Source organism: Apus apus, chromosome 6 (genome assembly GCF_020740795.1).
Source record: "Apus apus isolate bApuApu2 chromosome 6, bApuApu2.pri.cur, whole genome shotgun sequence".
Taxonomy (NCBI): Eukaryota; Metazoa; Chordata; class Aves; order Apodiformes; family Apodidae; genus Apus; species Apus apus.
This window is the reverse complement of record NC_067287.1, coordinates 28,871,500-28,889,118: the sequence shown is the minus strand read 5'-3', so window position 1 is coordinate 28,889,118 and position 17,619 is coordinate 28,871,500. Positions and strand designations below refer to the sequence as shown.

The window sequence follows — 17,619 nt, the reverse complement described above, 5'->3', positions numbered from 1 at the left end:
GCATTTCTCTGCTAACTGCTCTTAAACACCTACAATAAAACACATGCATGAAAGCTCTACTTCAGCAGTTTACACCAGAAGTGCTCAAAACAAGCTCCCATCACAAGCTGAAGGTAGGCGGCACACAGTTCCATCTTCTCAGCTTCTCATCTACATAATGAAGCTAAGCAATTCCCAATTACATTATACTGCAATTATCTATTAGAGTAGTTAGCAGAAGGACTGGAGCTGGGAATGGAGCCATGGTGGAACCCTCCAGTCAGAAATGGGATTGGAGAGAGAAGCCAACTAGTGAAAAGGATCTACACTGGGAAAAAAAAATCTGAAGAATGTGCAATCCTGGGCTGGCCTCTGGTATTCTGTGTGACCTCAACACAACTGCATGCTCATACTTGGCTTTTCCCTCAGGGTTTACCACCCTTCATTCTAGAGACATGCTGAAGAGCTCTCCAAAGTTTGCCAGGCTAACAGGCTTAGGAAGATTAACCAAAAAAAGTACATTACAGGAGCCTGAAGTCATGACTTGAATGATTCCAAGATCAATATGTCAAGTCCCTATTAAAATTTTCCCTTAAATTTAGAGGAAAATTCTTCAAATGCAGTAAATAAATGAAATATCAGTTCAACAGAGTCTTTAAATTCTTAATTTCTTGGCTCTTTTAAATGACACATAACCTTTTTTTTTTTTTTTAAGAAAATATCAACTTTGAATATTAATGGATTTAGCTTGAAAGAAAGAGAGGTGAAAGCTATTGGAGCTGACTAAGACAGCTTTTTCTCCCCATCTAAGTCTGGCTAAATTTATGGTCCAATTTCAAAAATGGAGAGCAGAAACGTAAGTGAAAGCATGCCAGCAATTACTTGTCAGTGCAATCATTGACTCCCTATGTAAATCAGAGTCTTACAGGTGCAAGTGGCTTGGCCATAGCACTAAGAGTATCTCACTGCCTGGGATACCAACTCTTGTGCTTGGATGCTGATCCACCATCAGAAACAGGGGGGCAGATTCAGTGGTTTTGCTGGCGTCTCTTGCTTCTACAGGGGTCTCATCAGTACAACAGGGATGAAGCAATATTTTGGTTGCTGCTCAACCAGCAGCTGTACAGCTGCCAGGAGCATCACCCCCTAATGCCAGCACTTGCTCCAGAAAAAGGAGCAAAGAAAGCTCTTGCTCCCAGTGCCATGATATGGGCAGCCCCTTGTAGGGGCCAAGCCCTGCCCTCCAGGCCCACAAGCAGAAAATCTGGTTACAAAGAGGGTTTTTCTGCAGCTCCTCCAAGTACTTTAGCAGCTTGGGAACCATGTAAGCAGCAGGACAGACAATAAGAAAATTGACTCAGAAGGAAAAATCTCATGTCCTCCTGCAATTGAAGATGCAGGTAGACAACAGTGGCTAGATACCTGAGCCATAGGCAGGACAATAAAGTCTATTGAGAGCAACAACATTTACAGTATTATAATTCGGAGTTACTGAAGTATACACAAACTAACCAGTGAGCAACATTATAAAAAATAGTGACAATAAATAATCTGTTCAGCCTTTTTGTCACCTGCAACAAATTAGGCTTTCAAAATGCAAAACATCGTCCTTCCAGAAAAACAAATTATCACGATTTCATTTAATTGCAATTTAATCAGGCATAATGTATTTTTTAAAGTGATATACACCAGGTGTGTGGTGAGGAAACTGGCCCAGCCAGACAAACCCTACTGTTTTTATTTTTGAGAAAACCCTAAAGTCAGCCAGGGACTGTTTTCATTTCTGCAAATTCTGTTTCTGCTGGAGGGAGTGAGGGAAGTAAAGTCACAGTATTCATATATTTGTTATAAAATTCCATTGGCTAAATTAGCTCATTCTGACTTACACATCACATATTTTAAAATAATAATTAAAAAAATTAAAATAATTGGCAGTTGGCAGAATAACCAACTCTGCAATCCTAAAAGACGATCTTAAGGGACTAGAAAGTTTCAAACTGATTTTAAGTAGCCCAAAAGATCTATACCAAACACAGCTCTCAGGATACATTTCAGGACATGTAGTTTGATAATACCTTTGCTTTTCCACTCTTGTGCATCCTTTTAAACCAGCTGCTGACAAGAAGCTTAACGTTCACAGAGGTTGTGCTCACTTTTGAGGTGTGCGCTCACCCTGAGACAAGGACTTTGCAGGCACTGTTTGATTTACCCTTGGAACTTGCACCATTTTTTAAATTACACACTGGATCCATAATTTACTTTAAAAAAAATAATACCAGTGGTGAAGAAAGAAGCGCATGTCCAATCAAAATAAAAAAGTCATTGGATCTATTTAATGTAGGAGTAATTTTGACAGTGATTTTTCAAACCAACTGAAACGTAGTCCTTCAAGCCAAAGTCACTGTCATGGCAGTTTGCTTTGCTCTCATTCTACAGAACCCCATTTATGAACTAACTTATTTTATTTTTATTAACCACAGGACTTTGAGGACAAACAGGCCAAGCATCATGGGCAATAAACCTTTTTTAAGCAACTTCTGAAAGATAACAGACTACATATAGAGCAAATACTATTCAAACTAACTCCTACATCCAAAGGACCAACTGACCAGCCTTTGAGGCCAACACAAAGGCTTGACCAAAGCCCACAGAAGGTGAGTGCAGCCTTTCTGCCTTCTTCCCAAAGTGCTTTGGCTCAGGGCTGGAAAGGGTGTAAATGAGATCTCAGGGGGACAGCACTACCTGTGACCAAACACAGGACAGTTTTGCAACCAGAGCATTTCAAAAGCAATCTGGATGGGGGTGAGGAGATCATGCTGAAGTGCAACCCAGACACCAATGTCCTGGGGACAGAGGAAGATGAGGGCCACGAGGCACCAAGAGACTGACACTGGCCAGGACCTCACACACATAGGGTCTGATGACTTAGATGCAAGCTGTGCTCTCCCTCATACAGACCTAAGCAATGTGTCTACAAGAGCAGGCACTAAGGTTAAAAAGGTTCAAAACAGGCTTTGGACAATCAAAACGCTAGCCAAGACTAAAATTTAAAGAAACCCAACTAATGTGCTAAACCTCAGTTTTTATGTTTTGTATAAGGAGGTTATATAAATGTAGGACTAAAAAAGCATAAACAGCTTTTTCATACTTTTGGTTTATTTGTGCCTCTACATACTTCAGTTGTTTCCAAAACCAACAAAGAAAATGCTGAAATACTAGAAAAATATTGCTCCTGTAGTACTTAAAATGCCAAGTACTTTAAGCCCAGTACTTGTAACTGACAGTCGCAATAGAAAAGCTATCCTGCTTCCCATCAGATATAGTTGTGACACTGAACTGAATCAGAAAATGTAGGAATTTATTCAAATTCAACATGTGAATCTTAAAGATCAGTGATGTAAACCTGTCCCCTCTCAGCATTCCAGTTCAGTATGCAAAGGCCAGCATGGAAGGCAGCACTCAGGGAACCCCTGTTGGCTACTCATTCTTACTTAACTATGCTGTAATCGTATCTTCGGCATACAACAAACTTGTTTTTGCCAGGCTAAAATTACCATTTATATTTAAACTTGCCTGCTACTTGCAATTGCAAGCTAGAGGAGACAAGTCAGCCAGGGGAGCTCTGCAGCAGAAGTACTAACTTTTCATAACCCTTCAAAGAAATAAAACACCTCCACCTGCTGTGTTTTTCTCACATCAAGGCAGGCTTTTACTATGACATCTCTTTGCCTCCCTGCATTTCCTCCAGGTCCCACCCTCAATATTATCTTCTGGGATGAATAAGATACATTCAGCAATTCTAAACATACTTCTCTTTGGCTCTAAGTATATAGCACTCAACAAGAACTCCTATACAGAGTACTTGTAGGCTTCTTAGAACTCAGGCTTATTTTCAAACACTCACTGCTTTGTTTCCATTCCCTTGCATCTCTTCTTAATTCTAGCTAGGACATGAAGCAGAAGTGCTGGAAGTCTCTTAGAAATGCTTATGCTGGCAACACATGCAGTCCAATTTTGCTGAGCAAAACTGCTTTAGATAATCTGTGGAAATTTTTGAGTGGTTAGCAAAACCAAGCACCCTCACATCCATCCTGTCACAGTTTCCATTGGGCAAAACTGTGTTTGCACCCTATTCCCTGACCAACTCTTCTGTTCCAGTGGGCAATGTGTGCAGTGCCACTTTCGTGTCTGTTCCTATGAGCTTCAGAACTCAAAGATTCTGACTGGTTTTCCATCAGTATGAATGGGAGACCAGCTGCTTCCCAATACCCTTCAGTGTAGCTGAATGCATCACAACAGTCCCTCATTGGAAAGAAATATCCTGATCTCTAGATTCACTGCCTACAGACAGAGTATGAGCCTCGTTCTTAAATTAATTTAACTAATGCTAAAATACATACATCTCAGGAGAGAGCTGCTTAGGCACAAAGCATTTAGAGGTTGATTTGAATAAAACTCATACAGGGTGCAACAATGACAATTTGATTTTTATTATTAAAAATGAAGTGTTTAAATCCTCAAAGAAAATGTCTTTATTGCATTAGTTTAATAAAGCCTCTTTTTTATTATAGTATCTCTTTTTATGAGGGAAGACAGGGTGTGCATGTGGAGCCAAACGTGGATGCAGGGGGAAAAGAAGACAGAAAAAGACCAACCACCTGCAGCCACAAAGTGCCACTACTTACATGACATGCATGTCAGACCTTTACACCAAAATATGCCAGAAAATCAGCAAGATGCACAGCTCATGCACACTGTATATCCATGCATTTGCTTCCAAGGCTCAGGACTCCTGTGCCATAGGAGGACTCCTGTGCTGAGCAGGCAGCAGCCACCTCCTACAGGCACACATTCTGAAAGCCTGACTCACATGCTACTTAAGATCTTTTCATTCAGCCTATTGAATACAATTAAGTTAATTGAAACTGAAATTTTGGGCAGTGCAAAACCTACTGTTGGAACAAATATCCCATGTACCAAAAATCTGCAATTTATTAAATTAAGCACTTCCTTTACAGACTGCCTCCTTTCCTGTGAGTACAACAGAACACTGCTTGTGCCACATTACACACAAGAGTAAAACAAGCAGGCAGCTTGAAAGAGTTTCATGCAATAGGAGAGAGTTTTCTATGGGGAAAAAAAAAAACAAAAACAAACAACAAAAAATCTCCCCCCAAACCAAAACCAGAACCCTAATTGAAAGTCTGTGCACAATGGGGCAGACACCATAGTGATGAACGCAGCATGACTGTCTCATTAGATACCAGGCAGAGAATTAAAGCTGCTTGTCTTCCTCTCACTTAAGGGGAAAATCACTTGGAAGAAGAGTTCTGTCCAGCATTTGGCTCAGAAGCAAGCAGATGTGGAAGAGTTACTTACTGCAACAAACCATATTTATAATCTTAAAGCCTCTTGGAGGACCCTTTCTGATCCCACTTCAGTTTGGAGGAATTTTGCCAAAGAAAGCAGAATCAGACATAAATGAGGAGCCACCACCCACTTCCCTCCTTGCTTGCCTCAGATGTCTTTCTTTGGAGCTTCCTTACCAATCACATGCCTGCTCTCAGAGCCCCCAGCCCCTTTATAACTGACTAGTAACACCTTTGCATGCCCCAGAAGAGTTACTTCCCCCTTACAGGAGCCTGGACTTGCCCACAGTTGCGCCAGAAGCTGGGGCACTCTCCAGCATCAATCCTGCCTTTCCCTATGCCTCAACCCACTTCTGCAGCAAAGGTGTGACCGAACCCCTCAAACATGGTGGATTAGTTTAGCTTATTTAATAATAAATTTCACTATATCTGAGGCTGGTAAAGCTTCCTCCTTGATCTGTTACCCAAACATTTTACTAGTTTTGGCTACTATGTCAAAACATTGGCCAAAACAAAACAAACAAAAATAAAAACCCACCAACTTAAAAAAAAATCCATATAAACAGAAACTCTCATTCAGTCTATATGGTTTGCAGGCCATTGGGCACCCCCAAGGAGAGAAGCAGTTCATTGATCCAGTGATTTACACTCTCTGGACTCTTAAAAAACAGCCTGACCAGAGATCCTGACTGCAACTCCACGAGCCCACAGCAAGGAGTGACGCTTGCAAGCAGATAGAGGGAGAGTACCTTCATTTTCCTTATGCCAAACAGAGTTCAAATGACCTCTAGGATTTTGAAGAGCACACATCACTTCAGCACCTCCAGACTTGCAAAAAAACTTTCCAGAGAAGGACAAGGTAAATCAGAGAGAACATTTTTATATATTTGCTTTAGAAGAGTGCTCTTAGTTCTGTAACCATCACCATCTGCCCATTTACCAATACATTACAACCTGCCATAAGCAAGCTTTGGTTATTACAACCTTTTGGTTGCAACTCAAACACTGTACTAAGAGACGTTATAGTGCAAGATGGAGACAGCACAAGGACTCTGCTCTGAGGATGGCTGAAGTTCTTGTGTTTATTTTCCTCCAGAAGGATGTCCATAGTCTTGGTAGTAGCTCTGGGCAGCAACCCCCTTTTCATGTCTCCCACATCACAGTAGCTCTGCTGGCCAACCTAAAGGGTGCTCATGGGTTTAGAGGCTACTAGTCACCTCCCCTGCATCTACGTTCTAGCTGGTCCACACATGGAAGTCATCCCAATTTAAAGAAGGTGCATGCTTCAAACAGATAGGCATTTGGGGAGAACTCCAGCCTGCACTGAGAGCCCTTTTGATTTTATTGCACTGAGACCAACAAGGGACAGCTGCTCGCCCTGCACCTTAAAACCTTCTCACCCTCTGCAGCCTGTATCTTGCAGGCACTTCCTTCACTCTGGCCCCTTCAAGGCTTTGACTGCTTTTACAAATGCACACAGGGCAATCCCAAGTGCAAGGTCCAACTCTGACAGTTTCACTTCTCCCATGAATTTGCAGTATTAATCAGACTTCTCCCTGTTGTTTTTTTTTCTCAAGATTGAATGGTTTTATACAATCATGAAGTCCTAAAGTCTTACAGAAATAAAACCTTCTAGTAATGACTGTTTGAATAGCAACTTCAGCTTACTGCTTGGCTACATGTAAACATGCTTTATGAAGATGCCCTCCATTTTAAAATAAAGATATCTGGTATGACCATGTAACTCTCAAATGTTTGATGGGTGCCATACAGCTCTCTGTCTTTCATTTAAACCTACTCACACTCTTGACCACAGTTTTTAAGAGCCAGACAAGAATGCCTAGTTTTCCATTAATTAGATATTTGTTCTTAGCAACAGTTCAAACAAAGGGAACAAACTATTTCAGTAAACAACATACTAAAATCAAGGAGCCTGCAAGTTTCCAGCTTACAGGTTACAGGCCAGCAGAGCTGCCTAAGGAAGCCAAAGCAAATTATCTTGGCCATGAAGAACTTGAGTACAAGCTATACAGCTTCACAAGCGAGACACTGAACCTGCTGCCCTAGTAATACTGCTAACACCACCTTAGTGATGGCAAGCTTCCTCCACTCCCTTGAATCATTCTTCCTTGTATGAGCCAGCAGCCTCCCTGGTTGCCTTGGGAGGAGAGAAATGGTAGACTGCTAAACATAGGGCCAGGAGTATCAACATCTTTTGTATGTTTTCCTGTCTGCCTGCACTGGACCCATCTCAACGGGGCTCCTGGAATGGGGAAGAACAGCCCTGTCTCCACTGCTTGGGCTGCACAGCCTTCTGGAGAAGTTTGAATAGTGATCCGCTGCAGTCCACAAGGGAGGACTACATCTGGAGTTAAAAACTGCAGTGCTGCTGGTATCCACGAGAAAAAGGAAGGCTACATAAAGCCTAGGAGGGTGTTTTTCCAACAGAGACCATTCTTATAATTGCTAAGCAGGTTGTAAGCAACACTGGCTTAGACAAACATTATAGTGCGCACAACCATTTTAAATGTTTATAAGGCTGAGTAGGAATTTCCTAATCTTTGGAAATGGTGTCATTAAAAACACTTTCAATAACCTTTTTGTCTCCAAGGGTCTAGGAACTCTCTTCCTCCCGTCCTATTAGCTGAATAAATAAGCATTTAGATTGTACATCAGGGGGAATTAAAATTGTGATGTTGACTCTCTGAAGATAAAATAAAAAGATGGCACAGGCGTTGGACCAAGGCATTTACTAAAAATCACTCATACACACCTTCAGGGTTTTTCATACCCAGTTTCATATAAAGCTTAAAATGCTTACTTGGCAATTTTCTGCTTGTAAGAAACCCTCTTCGTGGCTAAGAAAGCCTGGGCCAGCTCCTAGCAAAAGATTCCATGGAGCTCTCCATGTATGTGCACTACAGGTAGGAAGTTGCCTGGTGTTTGGTCCTGTCTCAGCGTGGAACCTCAGTGAGAGCCCTTTGCCCCCAGGAGATGCACAGGACTTGTCACAAAGCCTCAAGTGCTTTGTTTTCATGTGTGCAGACAACATGGGCACAGGTATAAGCAAATATTGTTGCCTTAAGCTATGTGTTTCCACCTTTAAGAGGAAGATTTGGGTGTTTTACAAACCATACACAATTGTATCTCTCTTTCTTCTGACCCTCCTCACATCTCTCTTCCCACACACACACACATATCGGCCATTTGTTCCAATGGATTTAGCCTAGTTTGAATCAAAGCTTCCTCTACTTCATTTAACAGATTTGCTCAGATGGAAGGTCTCAGAGGAAAAATAATGTTAGTAAGAAGGGGCTTTTCAGCATGGAGTATGTAGGTCATTGGACTTTAAAATAAATTAGAGAATAGTTTCTCTATTAAACAAGCCTCACAGTACATATTTCATGAAGCTATACTTAATTATAGGCTAATGGGCACCACAGAGCTACCATGAAGGAAGATTAAGCAGTGGCCCATAATGTAGTGATTAATACAATTATTAGCTGGCTGGCATACAGCATCTACTATTCAGTACCATCATGAGAAACAACAGCCCTCCAGTTTCTAAGGCTGGCACTTCCTGTGAAATGCAATAATTCAAACATTTCCAGAGAGAAATGCACACATCTCTTCAATTCCCAAGGAGAGGATCCTTGGAAGCACAAGGAAGAATGCAAGATGGCAAGAGCAGACTTGAACTTCCACTTGAAGCGCCTTTTACAGAGCTTGCTTCCCCACCATGGGTGTGTGAGAACATTCCACATCTTCTACTGTGCAGCAACACTGCTTTCTTATTACCTCAAGCAGGGTTTCCTAGACACACAGAACCAAAACCTTGCCTCCTTTTAAAGCAGAACTATCAATTAAACACACAAATTGTCAGACAGCTTTCTCTTCAGGGGATGAGCTTTTGGTTTAATGGTAGACTTTGGCATTACCAACCAAGGTCCCCCAGTCTAGCTAAAGCAGAGCTTCATGCTCAGTGACAGTAGCAAAACCCTCACCAGCAACATTATGCTGACCTCTCGCTTCAAGTTCAGAATATGTCATTCTGTCAATACCATCTACTTTGATTATACCACGCTTTATATACAACGGGTTATGATCCCAGAGGGATGAAAAGCTTTTCCAAATTAAAAGCAGCATTTTAAAGAGGAAATACTCATACATTCCTATGTAGTTTTCATTTGATATCCTCAAGGCTAACCCCAGAACTCAAAGTCATGTTGATTGAAAGTGAATGTTTTTTCTGAGTGCAGACATCTTACGAATTTAATGGAAGAAGGGAAGTAATAAAAATGTGCTCCATACTTTAATTAGTTCCCTCATAACATGGCATTTCCAAAATGGCAGTGCCAAAGAAAATCATTAATCCAGGAGAACAGACAAAGGCACTGTATTGGGCAAGGGACAGACCTCCAGGAGACACACACATGTGGCCCTTGTTTTCTCTTCCTAGTAAAGCTTACCTTCAAGACCAACTCTGATTGCACAGAAGAAATTTGTACCAATACTAAATATGAAGCCACTTTCCACTTCTTTAGCCTTGTTACAAGTATCATTTGAAAGCTCATGCTTGAAATGCCTTGAATGGTATCTGGCAGCAGGATTATTTAAATGGCTTGTCTTTCTGAAAACCCATAGACCCTGGATACTCCAAGTGCTGGGCTTCAGCTGATGCTATGAGGAGATCATTTCAACATCTGCATTTCACTAGGTGAGTAACAAAACTTGTGTCAGATGTGTGAAAGCAAACTCAGTCTGCTGCAAATGGCAGACATCTTTCTCAGCAGTCTTTAGGTCTATGCACACTTTGCTTATAAATTTCTTGTGGCAGTAGCCTCTGGCACTAGTTGTGGCATAAGTTGTACACAGGAAGGAAATTATAGAAGCCCAAAGACACCTCTGACTATCACAGTCTCTTCTTACATCTTCCTGGACAGTGGAACACTATAACTACAGAGAGGAACTCAGGGAAGAATTCACACGAGCATAATTACTGCTAGAGAACAAAGCTCAGGTAATTGCACAGGGGTCACCAAATGCAAACGAACAGATATTCCAGGAAGACACCAACTTGTTTCATCCTGACAAAGAGACTGGAGGAAAACACAGAGGGTAGTTTGATCTGTTTCTATCACACACCTCCTGACTTGATCTGCAACAGCCATATAGACCTCCATGAGCTACAACTTTGCACCCTCAGCACTTCTTGGTTATAGAACAGAAATGGATACCTGTGTACGGTTGAATGCTACTCTTGCAAAGACAGCTTGAGACACACTGGCTCTCTTCAGCTCATCTCTGACTTGCTGGTAAATATCTGGAGAGACTTCCACCGATGAATTTGATGGCTCTGGTTTGACAGCTCTAGGAATGGGTGGATGATTCAAGAACTGCTGGTTGATAGCTTGTGGGTGCTGGTGAGCCAGTAGCCGGCTGACAGCAATTTGTTGGTTTATCAGATGGGCCATTGCTATCTGTTGCCTCACCAGTTGTGGACTGAGCTGAGGAGACAGGAGCCCAGGGTTTATCATTGTCTGCATCGTTGGCACCTGGTTTCGGATTGGAGTACTGTGGTGCATTTGGCCATGAGGAGACTGTTCGTTAGTTTTTCCCAAGGTTGCCAGCTGGTTGATATTTGGTAAGTGCATGGGACGTTGACCAAGAACACAATATTCTGAAAGGTTTTCTCTTTCCACTCTTTCCACTGTTAAAAGAGAAAAATTATTTTACTGTCATTTCAGTTTGCACTTATGAGAGGACTCAAAGTATGGGTTACTGCAGGCGACTGCACAACAGAACCCGCTTTAGTTTGCAAATCTGCACTTGAATAAAAGCTTCCCAGAAACATACACAAAGCAGCACAAAGTAAAAGCAACAGCAATAATTAACATTCTTTTGGACTTCTCAGGCATCATTCACTGCTGAGAAAGCCTCCTCATCAAACTGGCAGCAGGTATCCTCTCCAGCCTCATTTCCTAAAGAAACTAGCTTGGACATTTCCACTTACTCTGTAACTAACTTTTGAATCCACCACAGCAAACTGAAAAACTTTTAAAGTTTTAAATGTTTCAGAATCACTTGCATCTGGGTGAAGGAATGAAACCCAAGTTAGCATCCACTCACAAGAACCCAATGGAAACCAGCATTCCCTTTGCAATTCATGGAATAGTTTCTCATTATAAACTCAGCAACTATTACCTTCTCTGACACAAACTCTACCTTGCGTTGAGTCTGGATAAAGTCATCTGGTAACATCGATTCATCCAGGTGCACTACAGCAGAATCCTCCTGCTTGTGTGAAAGCACACTACAAAACCATGCAATTCACACATGAGAAAATGTTAAAGCAATGGTTGCTATATACAATGCCTCACGGCTATGAGTCTGCCTAGAAACCTTAAAGAATCTCTGCATAAAGTAGGCATAATTGCCTGCTTTAAAGAAAGAGACTTCACTCCCTTAAAAAAACCCATTGTTCAGCACAACAAAACCCCATGATCCCTAATTGACACCTTCCTACAAAAAATAAAACACTACACACAAAACACATATACAGTAATTTTATATAAGATTCATGTTGTTCCTTCAAAATCTCTTATGTCAGCAATATTGCAATTTCTTTCCATTTAACTGCAAAACTAAATGGACATATTACAAAACTAAATTTCCTCTAAAAGTAGTATTTCTAATAGGAAACTGAATTTTTAAAATACACAAAAATAATTACTACTTAAATCATTTAAGGTAATCAGAAGCAATTTTACAGTAAGCTGCAGATTCCATGAGCTTGACTACATGCAACTGGATAGGTGTTAATATATTGATCTGATATAAAAGTGTTCAGGGACACATAACATACAACTGGAAAACTACTACCTTGTTCTTGTATTGCTCTCAGCAAGCAACAAGATAGGAGTTATTTAATAAATGCCATAATACTATTATAACTTGTGTAATTATTTACAACTGTACAAGGCTTTGAACTCTTTTTAAAACTTAATCTATAAAAAGCTTTGAAGCTTTACACAGTTAATACTCAGGATGACAATTTACTGATGACTTTTTCTGTTTCCTTCTAAATAGAAAAGACAGCTCTTTTCACCTTCCAGGGTTAATCTCAGACAGGAAGGGTTGAATTCTCACTGAGGAAGGAGTCATGCCCTGAACACACACAAGCACACACAGTTTCTATCTTTAGAGCTGTCATTCTGGAACATTGCAAGTACCAAATTTTACAACTACGTGAATTCGCACCCAAGATTTTCTTGTAAGAAATTCTGACTCACTCTTCCCATTATTTTAAAGAAAAAATGCACAAAATCTTTATTCTTCAATAAAATAATTGCTTAAAAAAACCACAACCAACTGATTTTCTAAGTGCTTATTTGTGCAGTATATTTCAACTATGAAATGCAATACATGCAATACACACACACTATTGCCAGCAACTGATACTTTTGCTGTTACTCACAACCTGCCAGAGACATAACACAATTTCAGTTTGCTGAAATTACTGAAAATCCCTATTCAAACACCACCCCTCATCATGTCAGTAGGCCTTTTTAAAAATTCAGTACAGAAAGCTGTACACCATTAGCCTCTGGCTTTGCAAACTGACATGAAATCAATGTGAAGTATTAAATACGAGCACTGTTAACACCAGGGACAGACCTGGCATTGCTATAGAGATGCCATGTGCAGGCAGGGGAGTGGGGAAGAGGGGCTGCTTTATCACAGCCCCAGACCACATTCTGGGACATGGCCAATTCAGAGCCCACGTGGCCATGCTACTGCCTACTCAACCTCTCTGCAGAAAGCCTGCACCTGAGTAATGCCATTAAATATAAACAGTTGCCAGCAACATCAAATGTAATCATTCCAAAGGTGCAGTAGCTACTTGGCAATCAGGAATTAATCTGAAGTAAATAGGATAAAAATGTTGCTCAGTGTACATTAAATATTTGGAGCATGCTGCTAAAAGAAAATATAGTAAGAGCTACTTTTGGTCTTTACACCCCTGGAAATCTGCAGTCCTTCCACTAGGAGTTTCATAAGAGCTGAAGTAGGTTTAAGAAATACACAGAGAACAAGTCACTGAAACCAACAAATTACTACTTGATAAAACACAAAAACAGTAACTAAGTGTTTTCGAAAACTTGTTGAGAAATAAATATAAATAACATTCACTTTCTGGGCTGAACCACATTTGCCAAGTTTCCACCCACTGCTGACTTTAGTGCCAAGTTATAAACTCCTATAAAAATAAAGTTTAAGATTAAAAGGCTGCCAGGCTGTTAATGTCTGCAGTGCTCCTTGGAATTACATTACACAGAGACATCACCTGACTTGGTTCCATAGGTGTATTTTCCCCTTATTATCAGTTCCCTTTTTCGATCACATTAGACTATAAAGCCATGCATATACTCCCAATAAACAAACCAGATTCTAGTCACTTCAACCACTTCAATAATAAAAGGTTACCGTTAACAGTTACGCTGGATGGAAAAAATGTGCATTACTCAACTCCTCAAAACTCTTTCCTTCTCTAACACATTGCCCGTATCAGATTCCCTGTTGTTCTTTGGTAACTATGGACTACTAGGATTCTGCAGGGCTGGACTGGAGTGAGCTTAGTCAAACCCAAGATGGAGACTGGCACTGCCCTGGGAGATGGGCCAGCTTGCAGGCAATGCTCTAAGAAAAAAGGGATACAGGAGCCACAAAGCTGCTGTGACATCAATGTTCTGCCTCAGATCTTGAGACAGTTTTTCCATTTGCATCCTCCACTTTCTGTGTTCCTACACCATTACAGTCTTCCTCTTCCCTTCTTTGCTATTGCTCCACTCAAACTGGGGATACATTTACAACTCTTGTAGTCCTGCAGGAACCAGCTGGTACTTGAACATATTGGAATACAAAGCAGTGAAGACATAGCAGCAGGACTTAAACTAGGAAGGGACTTCATGGCCACATGCTGCCTACCTTCAAGTACTGCAGACAAATTTCCTTGCCTAGCAATGCCTGTGCTAGTTAAAAGCTGGTCCAGGAGGCTGCGACCCACCTCCATCTGTGGTTTGACCACAGCAAAAGACATGGCAGTGTTTCCCTTTTATTCCCCGTATCTCACTGCTGGGTACACAACTCTGCAGCTGCTTGCTTGGAGAGCTCTTTTAAATGAAATACAACATATCCACCCACCCTTCTGAAGCCACACACCAGGTAGGCAGATTCAAGGTGTTTGGACAACAGGTACTGCAACAAGCTCACTAAGCAGCTCTCAGAGCACTCCAGGATAGTATCTGCCATTCATTTTCCTATACCCCCATACAACATGTCACTATCTCTTCAAGACAGACAGAAAACAACATAATCCCCAGAATGGGAGCAGCAATTTGTTGTATTTCAATGTTCCTTTCTCTTCTTATAATGATTACCACGTGTGTCAATGTATTTCAACTTCATACTGAGTTAGAAACTTCCTGGATACAGCACAAAAGCAATCCAGTGCACCCTTTCCCTGTGTGATGCTCTTAACCTCTACCCAAATCTCCCTTTTGCAGTCAAGCAGCTGACGCAGTCCACAGCACAATAGCTTGGGGTGGTCTGCATGCAACTTTCCATTTGAAATAAAACCAGCTCAAAAGATTTAAAATAAGATTTATTTCTCCACCTTCCCTTCCCCTCACCCTTTTTTACTGAGTTGTTAATAGGAACATTCTGACAAACAGCCTGTGGGGCATTTAGGGCTTATGAGCAGCACTGAACTGACAGCACAGGGAACCAAATTCCTATGCACAATAACGGATGGGGCAGGGAGAGCAAGAGCTGCAGTGGGGACCCGCCAGCACCCATGACCCAGCGAGTCCTGAACTTTTCAGTCCCACAGGCATATGGGCACTTTGCCCCAGAGGAGGAAGAGGCTGGTAAAGAAATATTTTGTAATAAGTTACTAGCCAGCAGAATTGCCATGCTTCAATTGCGACAGGATGTCACCACTGAGGGCTGTTCCCCAGTGCTTCAGAGTTTGCTTCTTTGTATTATTTATTATTTAAAACCTGGTGATCATGAAACCCATTACCAGCGGCTGTCATGGCCAAGTGGGGAGAACTCTGTGAACTCCAGTGTGTCCTGCATGCAGCTTGAGACAGAGGTTCCCACAATTTCTCCTGGCTTAGCACCATCCTACTCACTGGAGCAAGACTTGAACTTTGGAGCTGTGCTTGGAGGATGAGGCACCCATCAGCAAAGCACCACCCTCCATCTCAGAGACAGGGCTGCTGCAGTACACTGAGAGGGTGCCCTCTTGTTTAGGCTACATAATTATGAACTACCAGTTTGTAAATAACAGAACCACTCAAGAGCACAGGAGGTGCTTCTAAAGTGGTAATTCTGTATCTTTTAATCTATAATTAGGATAATTACTTATTTATTTTAATAACAGACCACTTAACCACTTCAGTGCAAAGGGCTGATCTGAGGAGTCTGATGGTCATTCAACATCTAATCTTCATATTTACCCAAGGTCTTTCACTGACTTCCTTCACTGTCTGATCTTTGCCTGGCTGTTTGCTCCTGCAGTCAGGATTGGATAAAAAGCAGGATGACTGGAAAGGTAGACTTGATAAGAAGCTGTAACTTTTAAAACCTTTCCCTTCCTTTACTCCTGCAGGATAGCAAATAACCTCAAAATAGCTATAGAGCACATACAGAAATCATTTGGCTGCTGGCAGTGGATAGCAAAGGCCTTTATTCAAGCCTAATGGAAAACAGACAGAAAAAGGCCATTGTCTGTTCTTCGTTGTTGCAAATTGTTCAGCTCCCACCAAAGCACAAACCACTATTTTTGTATTTAGAAGAATTATCATTAAAAGTGGATCTTTGACCAGCACCAGCTCCAGGTGAACTGAGCAGAGTGTACTAACATTGCTAACTCTCATTGTGCAGCTGACCTTCTCCTTCCCTCATCCTAAAGATTAGATTCAAGTCACCCCTAGGGACACAAAGATGCTAACATGTATTCTGTCTTTTCTGCTTAGATATAGTAAGTCATGTTCTTCTGATACACTGCATTGCCTCCAAAGATGCCTGTCAGAAAACAAGAATATAATCAATGATCTTATTTTTAATTATTTTTGGGTTACTGTACAGGCTCAAGAGGGCACATGTAAGTATGAACTCAGTTCTTCATAATCACCTTAACATCATTTGTAGATAGGACATGCCAGATCCATCTGGCAGAGAAAATAATTACATTGGAGGTACATTAGTGACCACACGGTCTAATGCGTGAATACTGGTCACGTGAAATGGGAAGGAGAAGCAGGGCAAACATGACTCTGAACTGTTTGACAGAAACACAGAGACTGGTTTAGATGGATTGATGGTCTCAGATTATATAAAACTATCCCCCTTCCCGTCAAAGTACTGTGACAGAAGTCTGTCCTGCTATTTAAGTGCTAACCTTTTGTGGGCACCTGAAGAGGGAGGCGGAAATCTCCTAGAATACCCAGTCAATTGTGCAGTCCCTCCAGGAGATACGTATGCATCTCTTCCTGACTCATAATATCAGAGATGGTGAAAGGAATGAGACAGAACACAAACATTGTTAAGGCAGACATATAAAGTCTTCAGATACTTAAGTGAATAGAATTCAGTTCTGCTGTCAGAATGATGTATTTCATTAAATCCATGTGATCACAGTCACATTGCAGCTCTCACACCACAAAAAATTATGCCTATGCCTAATCTTCAGGTTTTCCTCTTTCAAATCTAATCTCTACTAATGCTTACCTTCTAAAAATTCTTTTCCTTTTGAGCTAACGTTGTTTGGCAACACACACAAATACTTTTTAAATATTAAGGAAAACTCATTTTGAGATTCTGCAGATTAGAAACAAAAAGCGCTTGCTTCTTAGAAAATCAAGAAGACTGTTCTTTACTAAGAATTCAAAAAAAGTCCCAGCCTCAGTGCACAACTGGTCCTCACTGAGAAAAGAACTGTACTTGTAACATAAGACATTTTACGACCATAAAGTTTAGTAACATTACTTGAAAAGATTTGCTCAGGATCTCTTAATTTAAAAGGTATCATGAACCTGTGGAACAAGTGGCTACATGGTTTCTCCACAGAAATGTTTCCAACCTTTTTTGTACTGACATGTTCCCTAAAGAAGCCATGGCTGCAACTCTGGCCACACAGACATGCAAGAGATGGCATTCAGCTAACTGCACATACCCTTCTGCCACAACATGTGTGCTACTGCGC

The 17,619-nt window shown here is 41.2% G+C and overlaps 1 protein-coding gene across 4 annotated transcripts in view; it reads right to left on the bottom strand.

Annotated features, from left to right (window-relative positions):
• SATB2 (SATB homeobox 2) overlaps nucleotides 1-17,619 on the bottom strand; it is a 132,654-nt gene that overhangs the window by 43,669 nt on the left and 71,366 nt on the right. For all 4 annotated transcript variants that reach the window (XR_007889946.1, XM_051624049.1, XM_051624050.1 and 1 more), the window contains one exon: nucleotides 10,586-11,058. Coding sequence is in view for 3 of the 4 variants with exons in the window: in XM_051624049.1 (XP_051480009.1) it covers nucleotides 10,586-11,058 (473 nt within the window). In the remaining variant the exon portion in view is untranslated. The remainder of the gene's footprint in view (nucleotides 1-10,585; nucleotides 11,059-17,619) is intronic.